The sequence below is a fragment of the Gadus chalcogrammus genome, chromosome 21 (assembly GCF_026213295.1).
Source record: "Gadus chalcogrammus isolate NIFS_2021 chromosome 21, NIFS_Gcha_1.0, whole genome shotgun sequence".
Taxonomy (NCBI): domain Eukaryota; kingdom Metazoa; phylum Chordata; class Actinopteri; order Gadiformes; family Gadidae; genus Gadus; species Gadus chalcogrammus.
The window spans coordinates 14,308,315-14,325,916 of record NC_079432.1 but is presented as its reverse complement, the minus strand read 5'-3'; the positions used below and the strand labels follow the sequence as shown (position 1 = coordinate 14,325,916).

Here is a 17,602-nt window from a genome sequence, read left to right as displayed (position 1 = left end):
CGCTTGACTGCCGTAGCGTGCATGAGTCCATGTCTCCCATCCAGCCACGTTCAGCCCGCATGTCACTCCTCCTCGCTCCCTCCCTCCCATCCCACCCACCTGCACACAAGGGGGTGCCATTGGTTTGCATGTGCAAGTGTCGCTGCTGCTAAGTGTTCCACATTATGTTCCATCACACAATGTGAGTACGAGTCCTAGATCAACAGTGTTTTTCTTTTCTATTTGTCTTAAATTAGAGAAAAACATTCTTGGCAGTAAAGGAAAGAAAAACTAAACTTGTGTTATTGAGCTGTGCACATGAACGCTGTGGGTTTGAGGAGGACGACTTCATTGCCGACCTCACAGAGTGCCTTTAAACTCCTGTGCAGAAAACGCCCATGAAGATTGTGGAGGAGGAGGAAGAGGAGGAGGCAGAGAGCAAGCCCGACCCCCTCCACCAGCTCATCCTCCACTTCAGCCACAACGCGCTCACAGAAAGAAGGTGACCTCGCACGTCATGTGACGGGATACCAACCAATCACAGCCTTCTCCATATGCATCTTTGTTTTCTTTCCTATTGTTGTCCCAGTGGATACGCCTCGATTATAAAACTGATTTGATTTTGTTTTTTTTCGTTTTCACTAACTTGTCCAATGGCACAGAGTTCTATACATTCTGTTTGTTATTTTTGTGTGTGACGCTGGAAGATTATGCTCACAGACTGGGATAAACCTCTGCTTCTTTTCAGTTCCTTGGAAGAAGATCCGTTGTATATTGCGTACGCGGACATGATGGCGAAGGTAACCCGCGTGTTGATGTTAATGTAGTGTTAACGTAGATGAGGAGAAGAGTGTGTGGCAAGTGAATGTTAATGTAGTGTTAACGTAGATGAGGATAAGAGTGTGTGGCAAGTGAAAACAATCATAACGTTCCAATGAAGAGGAAACCAACTAAACACAACTCTTGTTTCTGCAGAGTTGTGCTGAGGATGAGGAAGAAGAAGAGGATGAGGAGAAAGAGAAGACATTTGAGGTGCGCTGTCTCTGCAGCTTTTATTTCCTCTGGGTGTTCGATACACAGAGCCATTAGCAGCTGTGTTGACGTGTCTGTGTCTGTGTGTGTGTGTGTGTGTGTGTGTGTGTGTGTGTGTGTGTGTGTGTGTGTGTGTGTGTGTGTGTGTGTGTGTGTGTGTGTGTGTGTGTGTGTGTGTGTGTGTGTGTGTAACTGTGTGTGTGTGTGTGTGTGTGTTCCCCCTCCAGGAGAAGGAGATGGAGAAGCAGAAGATCCTGTACCAGCAGGCCCGGCTGCATGCCCGGGGGGCGGCAGAGATGGTGCTGCAGATGATCAGCGCCAGTAAAGGTGAACCCCGCAGCACAGTCCCCCCTGTGGTCCAAAGCCTCACACAGATAAAACACAACAGTGTACACTTCACCCCCTGATGTGTATAAGGGAATAACCATCAAGTGAACAGGAGGTACAATTTAAGGGCTATTTATTAGAAATGCCATAGCCAATAGATTAAGGACCGCTCCAGGGTAGTTTCTTATTCCTAACCAATAAGAGCAATCTCTTCCCTGATTGGTTAGGAATCCATATTGCCCGTCAATCACAGTTGTGTAAGATACAGGGATGGGAGGGGGGCAACTTTTATTTTTTGATTATTTTCTGTTCTCTCTTTAGAACTCTCACATTTGACCTCAAGGATTAAAACTGAACTAAACTGTTTAAAATCATTTACTTTTCTTATCAGTTTGTACTCTATGAAATGATATAAATAAAAGACAAAAGAACAGTCCCACACACACATAGGAGCCCTTTTAAAGACGCTCCTCAGTCACAGTGCAGGGACTTACAGCTCCTAATGTGTGTGTGTGTGTGTGTGTCCCAGGTCGTCTCGGCCCCATGGTGACCTGCACCCTCAAGCTGGGCATCTCCGTCCTGAACGGAGGCAACGTGCAAGTTCAGCAGGTCAGCTCCACCGATCACACCCCGCTCAGCCTTCTGTCTCCATGTGTCCTCCGCCTGCCTCTTTGCTTAAGCGGATGCTTGGGACATGATCACGTGCAGCACTCCTCGACATGTTCACGATTTGACCTGTTGATCCGTTCCCTGTTCTTCTCCATTGCAGAAAATGCTTGATTACCTGAAAGAGAAAAGGGACGCAGGCTTTTTCAAAAGTCTGTCAGGACTCATGCAGTCATGCAGGTCCACAATCAATAAGTCCTCCGTAAAACACATCCACCGAGGCCACAGAGAGGGCCATTCTGGTGACGTGCTGCTCTCTCTGTTTCCGTTAGTGTCCTGGATTTGAATGCATTTGAAAGGCAGAACAAGGCAGAAGGACTGGGTATGGCGTCGGAGGAAGGAACGGGTGAGTTTTTTCCAGAGCGTCCGTCCTGTGTGATATTGATGGATGGCAGGCTACTCACACACCATCAGGGTTTTTTCTCCAGGCCCTTACTGTCGCACAAGCAAAAGTGTTTTTATGTCAGAGCCTTTCATAACATTTCAACATAACCTTAATCCCACATAGATTCCAACCAATTTTCAAGTGCAACTTTATTTAGTTACATAATATGGATTGCGTATAAAGGACAGAATCCTCACACTCACAAATGCGTGTACCCACAAGCACACAAACACACACACACACAAAACCACAAACAGCCACTTCTCATGAGGAGTGGCTGTATTCTCATCCCCTCGGCTGTACATTTCCCCGGCGCTCATGTCTTTAACCAATCCATTGTTCCCTGAGTGTGTGTGTGTGTGTGTGTGCGTGTGTGTGCGTGTGCGTGCGTGCGTGCGTCCCGGCACTGATGTAATTGATCCCGGTCATGTAGGTGTATACGTGTGCCGTGCTAGACAGAATGTGTGGGCCGCGTCCCGACGGCAGCTCCTCTCCTCAGCGTGTCCAGCGGGAGAGGACGGTCGACCTCTCCCAGAATAAACCCTCTTCAAACCTGCTCCGTTATATTGGAGCCGCGCGGCGGTGTCCTTCTGCACCATGACAATGTCTTCATCCCCCTCTTATCCTCCTCTTATCCCCTTCCCGCCCTCTCTGCTATAACCCAATGTCCTCTTCTCTTTCTGCTCACCTCCGTTGTTGCCTGTCGGCCTGTCTGTCTGTCTGTCTGTCTGTCTGTCTGTCTGTCTGTCTGTCTGTCTGTCTGTCTGTCTGTCTGTCTGTCTGTCTGTCTGTCTGTCTGTCTGTCTGTGTGTCTGTCTGTGTGTCCGTATCCTCCCCATCATTTCCACAAAACTAAACAAAAACAAACAAAACACCTCATGGACGGCAGTCAGCACCAAGCGGGGTAAATAGTACGGTCCGGCTAGCCCACCCCGGCTAGCAGCATGTGTCCGTCCGGCGTGGCTTACACGGCTGCCATCAGGGCACCCCCGTCTGCTTCTTACTCCATCAGCGCTACATCACCCCCCCCCCCCCCCCCCCCCCCCCCCCAGCCTCCACCTCCACCCATCTCTAACTCACCTCCGTCGCCCCAACCTCTCTCTCTCTCTCTCGATCTCTATCTCTATCTCTATCTCGCTCTCGGTCTCTCTTGCTCTTTCTCTCCCTCTGTCTCTCTCTCTTGCTCTTTCTCTCCCTCTGTCTCTCTCTTGTGCTCTCTCTCTCTCTTGCTCTTTCTCTCCCTCTGTCTCTCTCTTGCTCTTTCTCTCTCTTGCTCTTTCTCTCCCTCTGTCTCTCTCTCTCGCTTTCTCTCTCCCTCTGTCTCTCGCTCATTCTCCCCCCTCTCTCACTTGCTCTTTAGCTTGGGGTATATGCAAGCCAAGTGTTTCAGTGTGTGACACACTCCAGTGGATCTATTGCCTGTCCCATTGCGTGGCTACCGTTGCCATGTCTTTGTTGTTAGTGCAACATCTACTAACACAGCTCCCCAAGAGTCAGTGTGTGAGCTGTATCGATGCTGCCCTCAAGGGGGCGGTGGTGGCCTCAGCAAAGCTTGGTTTATTTGGGGGGGAGTTTTTCGGCTTGGCTTTGAACTTTTGAAGCTAAGTTATTTGTCAAAGCTGGTTTCTGTACAGGGGTTTGGAACTTTCACATGGTGGTGCTATGGTTTGCTTTTTGAGGGGTTGCTTTTTACGCACAATATGTTCAGGACTGCTATGGTTGATTTGAATAACAAAGTGAGCAACGTCATAAAGCCTGTGCTTTATGTACTTCTTTATTCTGAGTTAGTCGCTGGAAAGCCTGGAATGACATGTGAAAGTGATATGTCCTATTGACCGCCTGTTTCAATGCCCGCTCCCCAGCAGAGTGGATGTGGGGGCCATGTTTTTTATTTATTTCTGTTTTCATAAATCTGAGCTTTGGATTCAAGTGCTGAAATCTAAAGCTGCCGTTTGTCCGGACTTTAGGCCTTTGAAACTGTGTTTGAAAACCCCTTAAGAGATCTGTGCTCCTGCCTGCCTCATACGGAGGGCTTTCTAAGGGGCTCAGTTTCATGCTCCATTGTACTACGTGATCGTCTTTTGCCCATGTTTGACAGTTCCTGACCGGCCTCCTAAACGTCTCTTCTTCTCCCCACAAAGGATCGAAAGTGCTACAGAACGACGAGTTCACAAAGGATCTGTTCCGCTTTTTGCAGCTCATGTGTGAGGGGCACAACGGAGGTGAGACCCTGAACACAGAACATAATACCGCTCTGAATACCCATCCCCACTCACTCCATCCCCACTCACTCAATTTACTGTAAGGGTACATTAATTGACCATCAACTGACATTAGCTAATTATGTATTAAGCATTGTTATTTAGCATTAACATAGGGGTTAGAGCTAGTGGGTTAGATTTAGGGCTCCCCACTGACCCAAACTCCATTCAATTATGCATAAATCAATACCTTAGTCAACATGAACACCATTACATAAACATACATGAGTACCATTAGTAAAGGATTATTATAAAATGTGTTAACAGTTACTTAACTGTTAATCTGGAGTTTTATTTCTGCATTAAGTAAGTAACGTAATGGTTAATTAATGTACCTTTAATGTACAATACTGTTGATTGAAATTATCTTCTATTAACGGTGCTTTGCCGTTAATTGTATATTTTATCGGGTACTCATGTTTAATTAATGGTTCTTTATTTATATGTTTTATTATGTTATTTTATGATAAGGTGATCTTGAGTGTAATGAAATGGGCCATTAGATAAAAATAAATTATTATAGGTAATCATTTTTATATAAAAAATAATTTATATTTTATTTTATAATTAGTTCTCCACTTCACTCATTTGCCAGGCAGAGCTGATTAAGTCAGACGCTGAGCATTCCTCTGGGTTCTTCCTATGGTTTGTGCGTGTTAGATTTCCAGAATTTCCTAAGGACCCAGACGGGGAACACAACAACAGTCAACATCATTATCAGCACGGTGGACTACCTGCTCCGCCTGCAGGCATGTGGGCACACACACACACACGCATATATACGTGTGTATATACATATCTATATCTATAGAGGAATCTATATATCTCTATAGATGTTGAAGAAGTTAGGATCTGATATGGACCTCTTCTTAACTCCTGGCCGGCTCACCAAATGAAGAAATTAGGACAGTTGAGAGCAAGATGTAGTTTCCAAGATGGTGCTCGGTAAGAGGATGAAGTCTGGCAGGGAGGGGAATGGGAACAGGATGAAGGAGATTCCACATATATCTGTTCTATCAACTCCTCCAGAGTAGTGGGGGAAAGAGACGGATGAAAACAGGATAAAGGAGAAACATGGTGACTGCCTGATCAACTAACAGTGGGGGTCAGAGACAGGGCTCTGGCTGGGTCGGGCGAAAGGGCAGGGAAGGGGAGAGGGCAGGGAAGGGGAGAGGGAAGGGGTGAGGGCAGGGAAGGGGAGAGGGAAGGGGTGAGGGCAGGGAAGGGTTGAGGGCAGGGAAGGGGAGAGGGCAGGGAAGGGGTGAGGGCAAAGCACTGATGTCTTCACACTAACTCTGGGATCAGTCAACAGTGGGGGTCAGAGACAGGGCTCTGGCAGGAAGGTGGTGGAATCAGAACGAGGTGAAACCAGATCTAAATGTTTAGTGATTTATACATTCCTCTTTAATATCTATAGATCTAGGTAGGTATATATATAAAGATATCTATAGAGATATATTTCTAGATATCTATACAGATATAGAGATATACATGTATTTATATATACACACACACACACACACACACACACACACACACACACACACACACACACACACACACACACACACACACACACACACACACACACAAGGCTGAATGTGTTCAATTTTGTATTCTGAGGTGTCACCTCAATCTCTTCATGTCTGTTCATGCTCCTCTGGTTTCCTGACACTGTGGTCCTGCGCTGTAGGAATCCATCAGTGACTTCTACTGGTACTACTCTGGGAAGGACGTCATCGACGAGCCTGGGCAGGTCAACTTCTCCAAGGCCCTGGCCGTGGCCAAGCAGATCTTCAACTCCTTGACTGAATACATTCAGGTAGTGTTCCGCTCAAACATATAGCGCGAGGATACGACTCGGGTGGGGGAAATGAACGTGTGACAACAGATTAGGAGATAAGGAGATTAGGCGGTCGAACCCTTGTGTCGAAATCACACTGTATTCACCATGTGTAGCTCGCAATCATTTGTGTGCATTCATTTCCGTACATATACGAAAACTTTATCTTTTATTCATTTTTTCATCATTTATTTATCATTCTCCCTATTGTCAATCAGACAAACGGAACAAAACAATCCCAATAAATGTAGGCTCTAATCGCAATTACAGCAAACTATTAACATAACAATCACAATCATACAGAGTGTGAAGAATTTCTAATTTTTCATGGGTTTCTCATGTTTCATTTGAACAGCATCAGCAAAGTATTAATCAACTTAGCATTCAATTCCTATTTGCCCTTTCCTACCAGACCCCCCTCCCCCACTCCCAACCCGGCTGTATCATCTCCATCCTCAACATGATTACGCTGATTGTGTTCTCCTCCACGGCCACTTAACATGATTTGGTTCCTGTCTCCCCCCTCCCTCTCTCCCATCAGGGTCCCTGTATCGGGAACCAGCAGAGTCTGGCCCACAGCAGGCTCTGGGATGCGGTGGTGGGCTTCTTGCATGTCTTTGCCAACATGCAGATGAAGCTGTCGCAAGTAAGCTAGTGTGAACCTGTGCGTCCATTTTAGTTGGCCCACCCCCTCTCGTGATCAGGACACAAGTTTTTGTGTATTTTTGAATATCATGTGACGTCTTCCATTGGGATCAAATGAATAAACTTGAATGGATTAAAAAAATCCATTTTGTTATAAAGCCAGTGAGCCCAATGTTTACCTCGGACTACCTTGGATAAGGTAGTCTGACATCACCTGCGTTCAGCAGATTGGAACGGTCACATAGTGGGGAGAATGGCAAAAAACATAGTCCCAGTGATAAAATGGCATAGATTACTATGTTGACGATCATATAAGACAATTGACCATGTTTCAAACAGAAAAAAGTGGTTTTGCGTTCACTGGCTTTGTAATATCCTAATATCCAGTCCAAAAAAGTTAAATGTTGGAACAGAGCCACTTGTATTGTGATGGAAGGAGCGTGATTCTCTTGCAGGACTCCAGTCAGATTGAGCTGTTGAAGGAGCTGATGGATTTGCAGAAGGACATGATTGTAATGATGCTGTCTCTGCTGGAAGGTGAGGGCTTACATCTGCTGCTGGATGCCAACGATCCCAACGGGAATAATATTAACTAGCATTAATCGAATATAAAGGTTTCATCATTTAGATCTACAAGAAGAAGGCGAGAAAACAAAAATCGATCAATTATATTTTATTGATTCATTGTTTTACACAAAAATGTAATACAAGTCGTTTTTTAATACAAGTCCTAAAAAACGGAAAACAAATCAATAAATGTAAGTAATACAAGTTTAACATAATAAATTCGTCACCAAAATGTCACCTAAAAGGGTTGATATATGGTAGGTCCTGGTCCTCACCCCAGGAGCACTGAGGAGTCCAGAGCCAGAGGACCTGCAGGAACTGGAAGGAGCATCTATTAAAAGCCAATTTAAAGAGTATTCAGGCGCTGGTCCAAAAAAACTAAAAATTATCTTAAAACCGATTCTAAATCTGACAGACAACCAATACAACAGACTTAGCAACAGCTGAGAGGTAGGATGTTTTTCTGTACTTTAGGCTTCCTTGGGATGACCAGAAGCGAGATTTCCACAGTGAAACCTGCTATTTATAGATGCATATGTCTCTTGGTACAACAGGTGGTGTGATACCTACTACTTCTAATTAATTTTCAGTACTTTACTTTTCCAATCATTGAAAAAAAGAAAAGCAAAAACTTTTTAAAATCCTAGTTCAGTTTTTCTCTGTACTGACACACGACCTGCGTATCCTCCCTCCCTCCCCCCCCTCAGGTAACGTGGTGAACGGCACCATTGGCAAGCAGATGGTGGACACGCTGGTGGAGTCCTCCAACAACGTGGAGATGATCCTCAAGTTCTTCGACATGTTCCTCAAGCTCAAGGACCTGACCACCTCGGACAGCTTCAAGGAGTACGACCCCGACCGCAAGGGCATCATCTCCAAGAAGGACTTCCAGAAGTCCATGGAGAGCCAGAAGCAGTACACGCAGTCGGAGATCGAGTTCCTGCTGTCCTGCACCGAGGCCGACGAGAACGACATGTTCAACTACGAGGAGTTCGTGGAGCGCTTCCACGAGCCCGCCAAGGACATTGGCTTCAACGTGGCCGTGCTGCTCACCAACCTGTCGGAGCACATGCCGCACGACTCGCGGCTGGACGTCTTCATGGAGCTGGCGGAGAGCATGCTCAGCTACTTCGAGCCCTTCCTGGGGCGCATCGAGATCATGGGCAGCGCCAAGCGCATCGAGCGTGTGTACTTTGAGATCAGCGAGTCGAGCCGCGAGCAGTGGGAGAAGCCCCAGGTGAAGGAGTCCAAGCGCGACTTCATCTTCGACGTGGTCAATGAGGGCACGGAGAGCGAGAAGATGGAGATGTTTGTCAACTTCTGCGAGGACACCATCTTTGAGATGCAGCTGGCCTCGCAGATCTCGGAGCCCGACGTGCTGGAGCGGCCCGAGGAGGAGGAGGAGGACGACGCCCACAGCGTGATGGACGAGGAGGAGGGCGAGCAGGAGCCCGTGTCGGCCTTCACCACCGCCTGCCGCGCGCTCAAGAAGAACGTGGCGGGCGCCTTCCAGGCCGTGTCCCTGGGCAGCATGCGCAAGCGCTTCAAGAAGGTGAAGAAGCTGACGCTCAAGGAGATGATCGGCGGCTTCTTCTCCTTCTTCTGGATGCTCTTCACGGGCTTCTTCAAGGGCATCCACGGCCTGGTCTTCGGCTTCTTCCACCTCATCTGGGCCTCCATGTTCGGCGGGGGCCTGGTGGAGGGCGCCAAGAACATCAAGGTGACGGACATCCTGGGCAACATGCCCGACCCCACCCAGTTCGGTATCCACGGCGACGCAATGGAGGGGGACAAGGCGGAGACGGGCGAGACCTCGGCGGGCATAGACATGACGGTGGCGGCGCCGGTGGACAAGTCGGAGGTGGACATGATGATGGAGATGCTGAACCCGCCGCCGAAGAAGGAAGGGGGGAAGCACATAGAGCTGGGGCTGGGCGACGTGGCTGAGATCGCACCGGAGAACACCGAGAAAAAGGTAAGTGTGAACGTCGCCCCGCCGCGAACGGTGTCGGGACACCTCAGAGCGGGGCGGGAGCAGTCGTTTCAATGGCCTTTGTGTTTTGCAGCTGTCCTCTGTCGCCGTCAGAACCACCGAGAAGCCAGACGGCGAATCGGAGAAGGCGGAGTGAGTAGCTCCGATGTTAGGGGGGCGGAGTCTGTCAGAACACCTGATGATGCATTGACCTCGACTGAACCTGAACCTGAACCTGAACCTGAAACGGTGTCCCCCGTACAGCACGGAGAACCAGGAGAAGGAGGACAAGCCAAAGGAGGAGGCCAAGGAGCCGGCGGCCGAGGAGAAGCCCAGTGCCACCCCGGGACCCCCCAAGGAAGAGTCGGCCTCCTTCATGTCCTGTGTCTTCGCCGTGCTGCAGGTGTATCTGATCAAGATGCTGGTGAGCATCTGTCCAGCATAGATGCCCAGAGTCAGCCGACGCTGTCCGCTGAGCCCTGGATGGTTACCCGTGACTGGTTCAGGTTTCAAAGAGCGCATGCATTCAGTTGTTTTGTCGTTAACGCAATGATCTTTCTCTCCGTAGAACTACCTGGCCCGAAACTTCTACAACCTCCGCTTCCTGGCGCTGTTCGTGTGCTTCGCCATCAACTTCATTCTCCTGTTCTACAAGGTGAAACCACAACTAGAAGAAGTTGTGTAACCCCGTTAACATGGGGGCTTTCAAAAGGATTACCAGAATTGTCTTCAGAAAATAGTGTCCTTGGACGAGTTTAGTTTAGTTTAGTTTAGTTGGATTCCTAATGCTAGATACAATCTAATAAAAATACAAGATAAGATGGTACTTTATTCATTCCATTCGGAAATGTTAGTGTCGCCGCAGAAAGGACCGGACAGTAGTAGAAATTATGAGAGTAAAACCAAAACCTATAGAATATACAAGCCCTAAAAAGCCTTAACAGCTGTTTAGTGGAGCCTCTCCAATGTGGACGGTAGCACTGTCCCTGTCCTCGCCGTACTGCGTGTTAAACCATGAGGGGTCTCTCCCCAGGTGACCCCGGAGGTGGCGGAGGCCGACGAGGACGGGGACCCCTGGATGGGCAACGGCGAGGACGAGGACGAGGACGACGAGAACACCCTGTTCGACATGGACGAGTTCGTCCTGCAGGAGTCCACGGGCTACATGGCGCCCACGCTGCGCTTCATGGCCATCTTCCACACCCTCATCTCCCTGCTCTGCCTGGTGGGATACTACTACCTCAAGGTACTGTTACTACTACCATTACTATTACTACTACCTCCAGGTACTGTTACTACTACCATTACTACTACCTCCAGGTACTGTTACTACTACTATTACTATTACCTCAAGGTACTGTTACTACTACCATTACTACTACTACTACCTCAAGGTACTGTTACTACTACCATTACTATTACTACTACCTCAAGGTACTGTTACTACTACCATTACTACTACTACTACCTCAAGGTACTGTTACTACTACCATTACTATTACTACTACCTCCAGGTACTGTTACTACTACCATTACTACTACCTCCAGGTACTGTTACTACTACTATTACTATTACCTCAAGGTACTGTTACTACTACCATTACTACTACTACTACCTCAAGGTACTGTTACTACTACCATTACTATTACTACTACCTCCAGGTACTGTTACTACTACCATTACTATTACTACTACCTCCAGGTACTGTTACTACTACCATTACTATTACTACTACCTCCAGGTACTGTTACTACTACCATTACTACTACCTCCAGGTACTGTTACTATTACTATTACCTCAAGGTACTGTTACTACTACCATTACTACTACTACTACCTCCAGGTACTGTTACTACTACCACTACTATTACTACTACCTCCAGGTACTGTTACTACTACTATTCCTACTACTACTAACTCAAAGTACTGTTACTACTACCATTACTATTACCTCTACTAGTACCTGAGGTACCTGCTGCCCCAGACTATTACTGTTACTATAAATATGACTATTAATACTACCTGAAGGTACCTGCAACAGACTATTACATTTACTACTACTTGAACGACCGAAACACGTAACTTCCTTCAAAGTATGTTATCAAGGTGTTTTAAAGGACACTTGCAGTCTGGATGATGAACCATGGTGGCCGTCTCCCCCGGCTCCACTAACACAAAACAGAACTAAACAGAACTATAACTCTGAAAAATGAATTGTCCAACATAATGAGACAAAAACAGTGTTTCCCAGCCAAGGTGTTAAAAAATATATTTGATGGAAGAATCAATTGAAGACTTCTTCCAAAAAAAACATTCCACTTCCATCTTTGGTTCCCGTGCTAAAGAAATTAAAATCTGATAAATCCTTGACCATGGGCCATAGATGGACCTCCCTAGCGCCCTGTGTATAGAGGCATGCAGCTCATCAGCTCATCCACATCCCTCCAAAGCTCCCCCTCTGTGTTGACATGCAGGTTCCTCTGGTGGTGTTCAAGAGGGAGAAGGAGATTGCTCGCAAGCTGGAGTTTGACGGCCTGTACATCACTGAGCAGCCCTCGGACGACGACATTAAGGGCCAGTGGGACCGGCTGGTCATCAACACCTCGTAAGTGTGTGTGTGTGTGTGTGTGTGTGTGTGTGTGTGTGTGTGTGTGTGTGTGTGTGTGTGTGTGTGTGTGTGTGTGTGTGTGTGTGTGTGTGTGTGTGTGTGTGTGTGTGTGTGTGTGTGTGTGTGTGTTCAATGCTTTAACTGCCTCTATACGTGATGTTATTCAAGTTTTGAAGCAAACTGGTCCATCCGGTATGAAAGGTATTTGCTGGTATTTTATTTCACACTTCAATGTTCAAAGAAACTTGATGTGGTTTTGACTTCCTTCCCAATCCTTGGCAGATCCTTCCCCAATAACTACTGGGACAAGTTCATCAAGCGCAAGGTCAGTCGGACCTTTTATTATCCATGCATCACCATCATCATCACCATCATCATCATCATCATCATCATCGCCACGATACAATAAATCCCCCTTTTATCTCAAACAGCCATGTGATGCTTGAGGGATGTTTAAACATGCCCCCCCCCCCCCCCCTGTGTGCTCACAGGTGATCAACAAGTACGGAGACATGTACGGAGCGGAGCGCATCGCTGAGCTGCTGGGCCTGGACAAGAGCGTGCTGGACTTCGACCCCACCATCGAGACGGTGGAGAAGGAGGCCTCCCTGGTGTCCTGGTGAGAGACCCCCTCCCCAGCCCCCAAATCACACACAGCAACAGCCACTAGACCCCGTGGGGTGGGAGCCATCAGCCTGCCACGGTGCTGGGTAGGCACCTAGGTGGGATAGCTTTAGACCAACACTGCTGAATGTACATAACAGAACTATAGGTTGACTCGGTCCACTCCAAACCGTCCACTCCACTGAAATGCACCAATGGTCTAAAATAAAGTAGGATGAGTAAATATGGACTCAAGTGGCCCTCTGTGCTGAACGCAGGCTAAAGTGGGTGGTACCTGACTCTGGCAGCTTTGGTTACCAGGTAAAACGAATAAACCATTGTGGCTGCACGCCACATATCGGATTGTAGGAAGCGTATAAGCAATAGGGAAACTGCTATACAACCCTGATGTTAAATAAAGATATTTTTTGTTATAGTGGGCGGGACTAGTTCAAACAGGGTGGTTGGTTTTCCTTTAAAGAATGTCTGAGCTCCAGAAATATTCTCCCAACCTGGTTTTTATGTCAAAATGCATTTTGAAATAATCAGAGTACGTGCATAGTTTGTTTTGGTGTATAAAATAAACATGCTTGCATTGATTTAGTGTTTTCTGACCCACAGGCTGAGCTCCATCGATACCAAGTACTACATCTGGAAGATGGGAGTGGTGTTGACCGACAACGTAAGCCAATAGCACAGCCTCTGCTTCTGTCATCTTTATTTATTTTTTTAGGACACAAAAAGCCAGTAAGAAACTAAAAAACATAGCAATACAAACAAATTAATAATAATGTAATGGTAATGAGAAGATTTCTATACCAATGCAGGTGTGCCCCATTTCAAATAAAACATTGCACACAGTAAACACAGACCCAAGAATTAAAAGTCGGATCGAGTAGGTAATGGCTTCTAGAAGTGTGTCTTTAACAATACAGACATAGAGGCCAGCAGTGGGACAGCTCCCACTTCATTTAAAGAGCACACTAACCTAACTGTGGACTCATTGAGTCCGACATTTGACACAATAGTTATAGCATAAATATATAAAACTTTATCACCAATGCCCAAGCATATACTAGCCCATGTCTTTGGAAGTCCTCCAGTAGATCCAGCACAAGGGCTCACTCTGCAAAGGTTTAAGTTCCAATTAAAGTCGTACCCCACTGCCAAAGGATGGGGGAGGATAAGGATTAATCTTCACCTGCCGTGAGTGATGAGCACCAGTGGGACGGTGAACCGAGTTCTGATGCGTCTCCCTCTCTCTGGACAGTACTTCCTGTATCTGATCTGGTACACCGTCATGTCCGTCTTCGGACACTTCAACAACTTCTTCTTCGCGGCCCATCTGCTGGACATCGCCATGGGCTTCAAGACGCTGCGCACCATCCTGTCCTCCGTCACGCACAACGGCAAGCAGGCAAGTGTCCGGCCACCAGGGGGGGGGACACAGGGCCCGTGGCCCTGGTCATATTTAAGACTAGCTCCCCACTTATCACTGCCGGGGACAACCATCAGATCCTGTGGTCAGCCTGTGTGTGGTCAGCCTGTGGTAACCCCCTCTCCCCCCAGCTGGTGCTGACGGTGGGCCTGCTGGCTGTGATCGTGTACCTCTACACCGTGGTGGCCTTCAACTTCTTCAGGAAGTTCTACAACAAGAGCGAGGATGAGGACGAGCCCGACATGAAGTGTGACGACATGATGACCGTAAGACCCCCTCTTACGGCTCGTGTTTGACACGTGAAAGAGAGGATCTTGGCCTGGTCAATTCTCATATCTTGCGACTCACTGTGATTCACTTTAGTCACACGTCAGTCTGTTATAATAAGCGGCCCCCTTAACCCTTCGGTCACTGGGATCACACGGCCAATGAATTAGTCAAATACAAGCCTTTGCCCTGGATAGGTGTTGTGCATGTGTGATTGACGGCTCAGCAAGGATAATCATTTGACTCTTCTCATATATAGAAACAATAAGTCAAAGGAGACCAACCATCTCAAAGTGTCCCATGGCAGGTTAAACCTGCACTATGTATGTTTCCCAGTAGCAGCCTCTAGTGGCTGGAGTGGCTGCTACAGTTATCCCTTATTCATTTAACACCTTTACTATTAGATTTTTCTATGGTGTGGGAGGGGGGTGGGCAAAAGTGGACCAGATTAAACAGATTTATAGAGAACAGATCCCTGGACGGATTGACCTGTGGACGTCTGTCCTTCTAGTTCAGATATGAATGGAGTGGAATGGAGCTCCAGTAGAAAGGTTACACAGCGCACGTCACTCCTGCACTGACGCTGCGTTCCTTGTGGCAGTGTTACTTGTTCCACTTGTACGCGGGTGTGAGAGCCGGCGGCGGCATCGGTGACGAGCTGGAGGACCCGGCCGGTGACCCCTACGAACTCTACCGCGTGCTCTTCGACATCACCTTCTTCTTCTTCATTATCGTCATCCTGCTGGCCATCATCCAGGGTAGGTGGCGGCGGTGGGAGGAGCACGCGCTTTACAGGGGGAACGGGGCACCCACTTTACAGGGGGAAAGGAAGGATGGTGCTGAAGCTAACGGTGACTTACCGACCCCACAGGTCTGATCATCGACGCCTTCGGCGAGCTGAGAGACCAGCAGGAGCAGGTGAAGGAAGACATGGAGGTAAGAGAAGGGCTTCCTACACCACATGGTGTCCGTGTTCACCACAAAATGTTAATAAAGTATTTCTGGGTATACGGTAAACAACACTATATCTTTTTTTGTTTAAAGATAAATCACTGTTGGCGTTTTATCATTGGGTTTTCTTCCCTAGACAAAATGCTTCATCTGCTGCATCGGCAACGACTACTTTGACCGCGTACCTCATGGGTTCGAGACCCACACTTTACAAGAACACAACCTCGCCAACTACCTGTGAGTACAAGCAGGACGTGCACTCTGCCACACACACACACACACACACACACGGGGGAAGCCCCAGTGATGTGTACACAACTCATGTTGCCATGACATGATTAACAAATGTCTTTTTTGCAATGCAGGTTTTTCCTGATGTACCTGATTAACAAGGACGAGACTGAACACACAGGCCAGGTACTGCACCTCACATCGCCTCCATTCAGTCCTACCACAGTCCCACCTCGCCCCGGCTGCCCCCACTGCAGCAGGGGGACTGGTCATCTCCAACCCAACCTCTTTAGGAGCGCTGGGGGAAGTGGATGTAAAAGCGGCTCAGGCGTTCAGGAGGCCTTGCACTCCCCAGCAGGGCGTCTGTTGCATAATGGGTTCTGCTGATGTGGGAGGGCCTGGAACCAGGAACCATGTGGTGCTACAGCAAAGACCAAGACATTTCTTTCATAATACTGTTTATTGGGTTCCGTTCCATTCTCCGTTCCGTTCTACTCTCCCCCCCCCCACACACACTCCACTCTTCTCCCCCCCCCCCCCACACACTCTTCCCCCCCCCCCCACACACACTCTTCCCCCCCCCCACACACACACTCTTCTCTCTTCCCCCCCCCCCCCCACACACTCTTCTCTCTTCCCCCCCCCCCCCCCCACACTCTTCTCTCTTCCCCCACACACTCTTCTCTCTTCCCCCCCCCCCCCCACACACTCTTCTCTCTTCCCCCCCCCCACACTCTTCTCTCCCTCCCCCACACACGTATTTTACTGTAATCACTGAGCCAAGTGGAAACGCATCCTGGTGGCTGATGTGTCTCTGCCTCTTCCCCAGGAGTCCTTCGTGTGGAAGATGTACCAGGAGAGATGCTGGGACTTCTACCCCGCTGGAGATTGCTTCCGCAAGCAATATGAGGACCTGCTGGGTTAGATGGGGACGGCGGTCCACGTTTAGCATCACCTCCCCTCTGAGAACAACAGCCCTTCTGAGGGGGGGCCAGGGTCTGAAGTGGGCTGGACACTATGCTGCCGCGGTGGAGAGCAGCGCAAAAGTCTAATCATTTCGTTTTTTACTTTTTTTTTTAAGAAATGGTCACCCCTGAAGAATAGAGAACAACCATTTGAATGTCGAGGATAATGGTCGGACATTGCGTGCGTATTGCGTAACCCCCCCCCCCCCCCTCCTCAACAAAATCCACCGCTATTTAACACAACGGTTAGCCTCATCACTCGCTTTACCCCGAGCTGTTCTGCTGCGTGGATGCGGAGTCAACGGTGCGACGACTTGAATGTGTGAATATGCAGAACATTACTGTAACGTATTACCAAACAACAATGGGGAATGTGGGACGATTGTTTAACACATTCATCTAAACACGTACAGGATGAGTACGCCTCGCTCTGCTCATTTCTTGTTTGACTTGTAATGCCTGAGAGAAGAAATAAGAGAAATAGGTGACGTTTCTTCCAGGATCAGAGATGGCTCACCTGTTTTTGCCAATGTGCCTTATGAGGAAAAACAAAGCAACTATGCAAAACCCATTTTTGTCCCTCCTCACACACTGTAGCGCTCTAGTTCTGAATATGTTCAGGTTAAGTTAGTTTTGTGGCATTGAAGATATAAAATTAAAAAAAATAACTACTATTGTATAAAACGTAGCTCTTTGTTTAAGTGTTGCCTACCGGTAGTTTGGTATTCTTGAAGCTGTGGCGTCATGTCTGCCTCGCCCTCCTTCCTACAGAAACCCACAAAAAGAGACCACTTGGTTTAAGGATTTATTGAAACAAACATGGTTTCCTGCTTGAATGGCCACTTGTATGATGTATGTAGT

At 47.8% G+C, this 17,602-nt stretch overlaps 1 protein-coding gene across 5 annotated transcripts in view; it reads left to right on the top strand.

Annotated features, from left to right (window-relative positions):
- ryr3 (ryanodine receptor 3) overlaps positions 1-16,852 on the top strand; it is a 111,309-nt gene extending 94,457 nt beyond the window's left edge. For 2 of the 5 annotated variants that reach the window (XM_056581341.1, XM_056581337.1), the window contains 29 exons: positions 369-481; positions 728-779; positions 955-1,011; positions 1,239-1,338; positions 1,868-1,947; positions 2,108-2,184; positions 2,277-2,350; positions 3,279-3,293; positions 4,531-4,611; positions 5,311-5,399; positions 6,344-6,472; positions 7,035-7,139; positions 7,594-7,675; positions 8,413-9,680; positions 9,772-9,830; positions 9,942-10,101; positions 10,246-10,332; positions 10,711-10,923; positions 12,153-12,283; positions 12,569-12,611; positions 12,778-12,905; positions 13,511-13,571; positions 14,160-14,306; positions 14,459-14,593; positions 15,196-15,352; positions 15,466-15,530; positions 15,682-15,782; positions 15,911-15,962; positions 16,606-16,852. In XM_056581341.1, the coding sequence (XP_056437316.1) occupies positions 369-481; positions 728-779; positions 955-1,011; positions 1,239-1,338; positions 1,868-1,947; positions 2,108-2,184; positions 2,277-2,350; positions 3,279-3,293; positions 4,531-4,611; positions 5,311-5,399; positions 6,344-6,472; positions 7,035-7,139; positions 7,594-7,675; positions 8,413-9,680; positions 9,772-9,830; positions 9,942-10,101; positions 10,246-10,332; positions 10,711-10,923; positions 12,153-12,283; positions 12,569-12,611; positions 12,778-12,905; positions 13,511-13,571; positions 14,160-14,306; positions 14,459-14,593; positions 15,196-15,352; positions 15,466-15,530; positions 15,682-15,782; positions 15,911-15,962; positions 16,606-16,701 (3,957 nt within the window). In that variant the 3' untranslated portion in view covers positions 16,702-16,852. The remainder of the gene's footprint in view (positions 1-368; positions 482-727; positions 780-954; positions 1,012-1,238; positions 1,339-1,867; positions 1,948-2,107; positions 2,185-2,276; positions 2,351-3,278; positions 3,294-4,530; positions 4,612-5,310; positions 5,400-6,343; positions 6,473-7,034; positions 7,140-7,593; positions 7,676-8,412; positions 9,681-9,771; positions 9,831-9,941; positions 10,102-10,245; positions 10,333-10,710; positions 10,924-12,152; positions 12,284-12,568; positions 12,612-12,777; positions 12,906-13,510; positions 13,572-14,159; positions 14,307-14,458; positions 14,594-15,195; positions 15,353-15,465; positions 15,531-15,681; positions 15,783-15,910; positions 15,963-16,605) is intronic. The other 3 variants (XM_056581342.1, XM_056581339.1, XM_056581338.1) reach the window with 2 other exon arrangements.
- Positions 16,853-17,602: the final 750 nt, after the last annotated feature.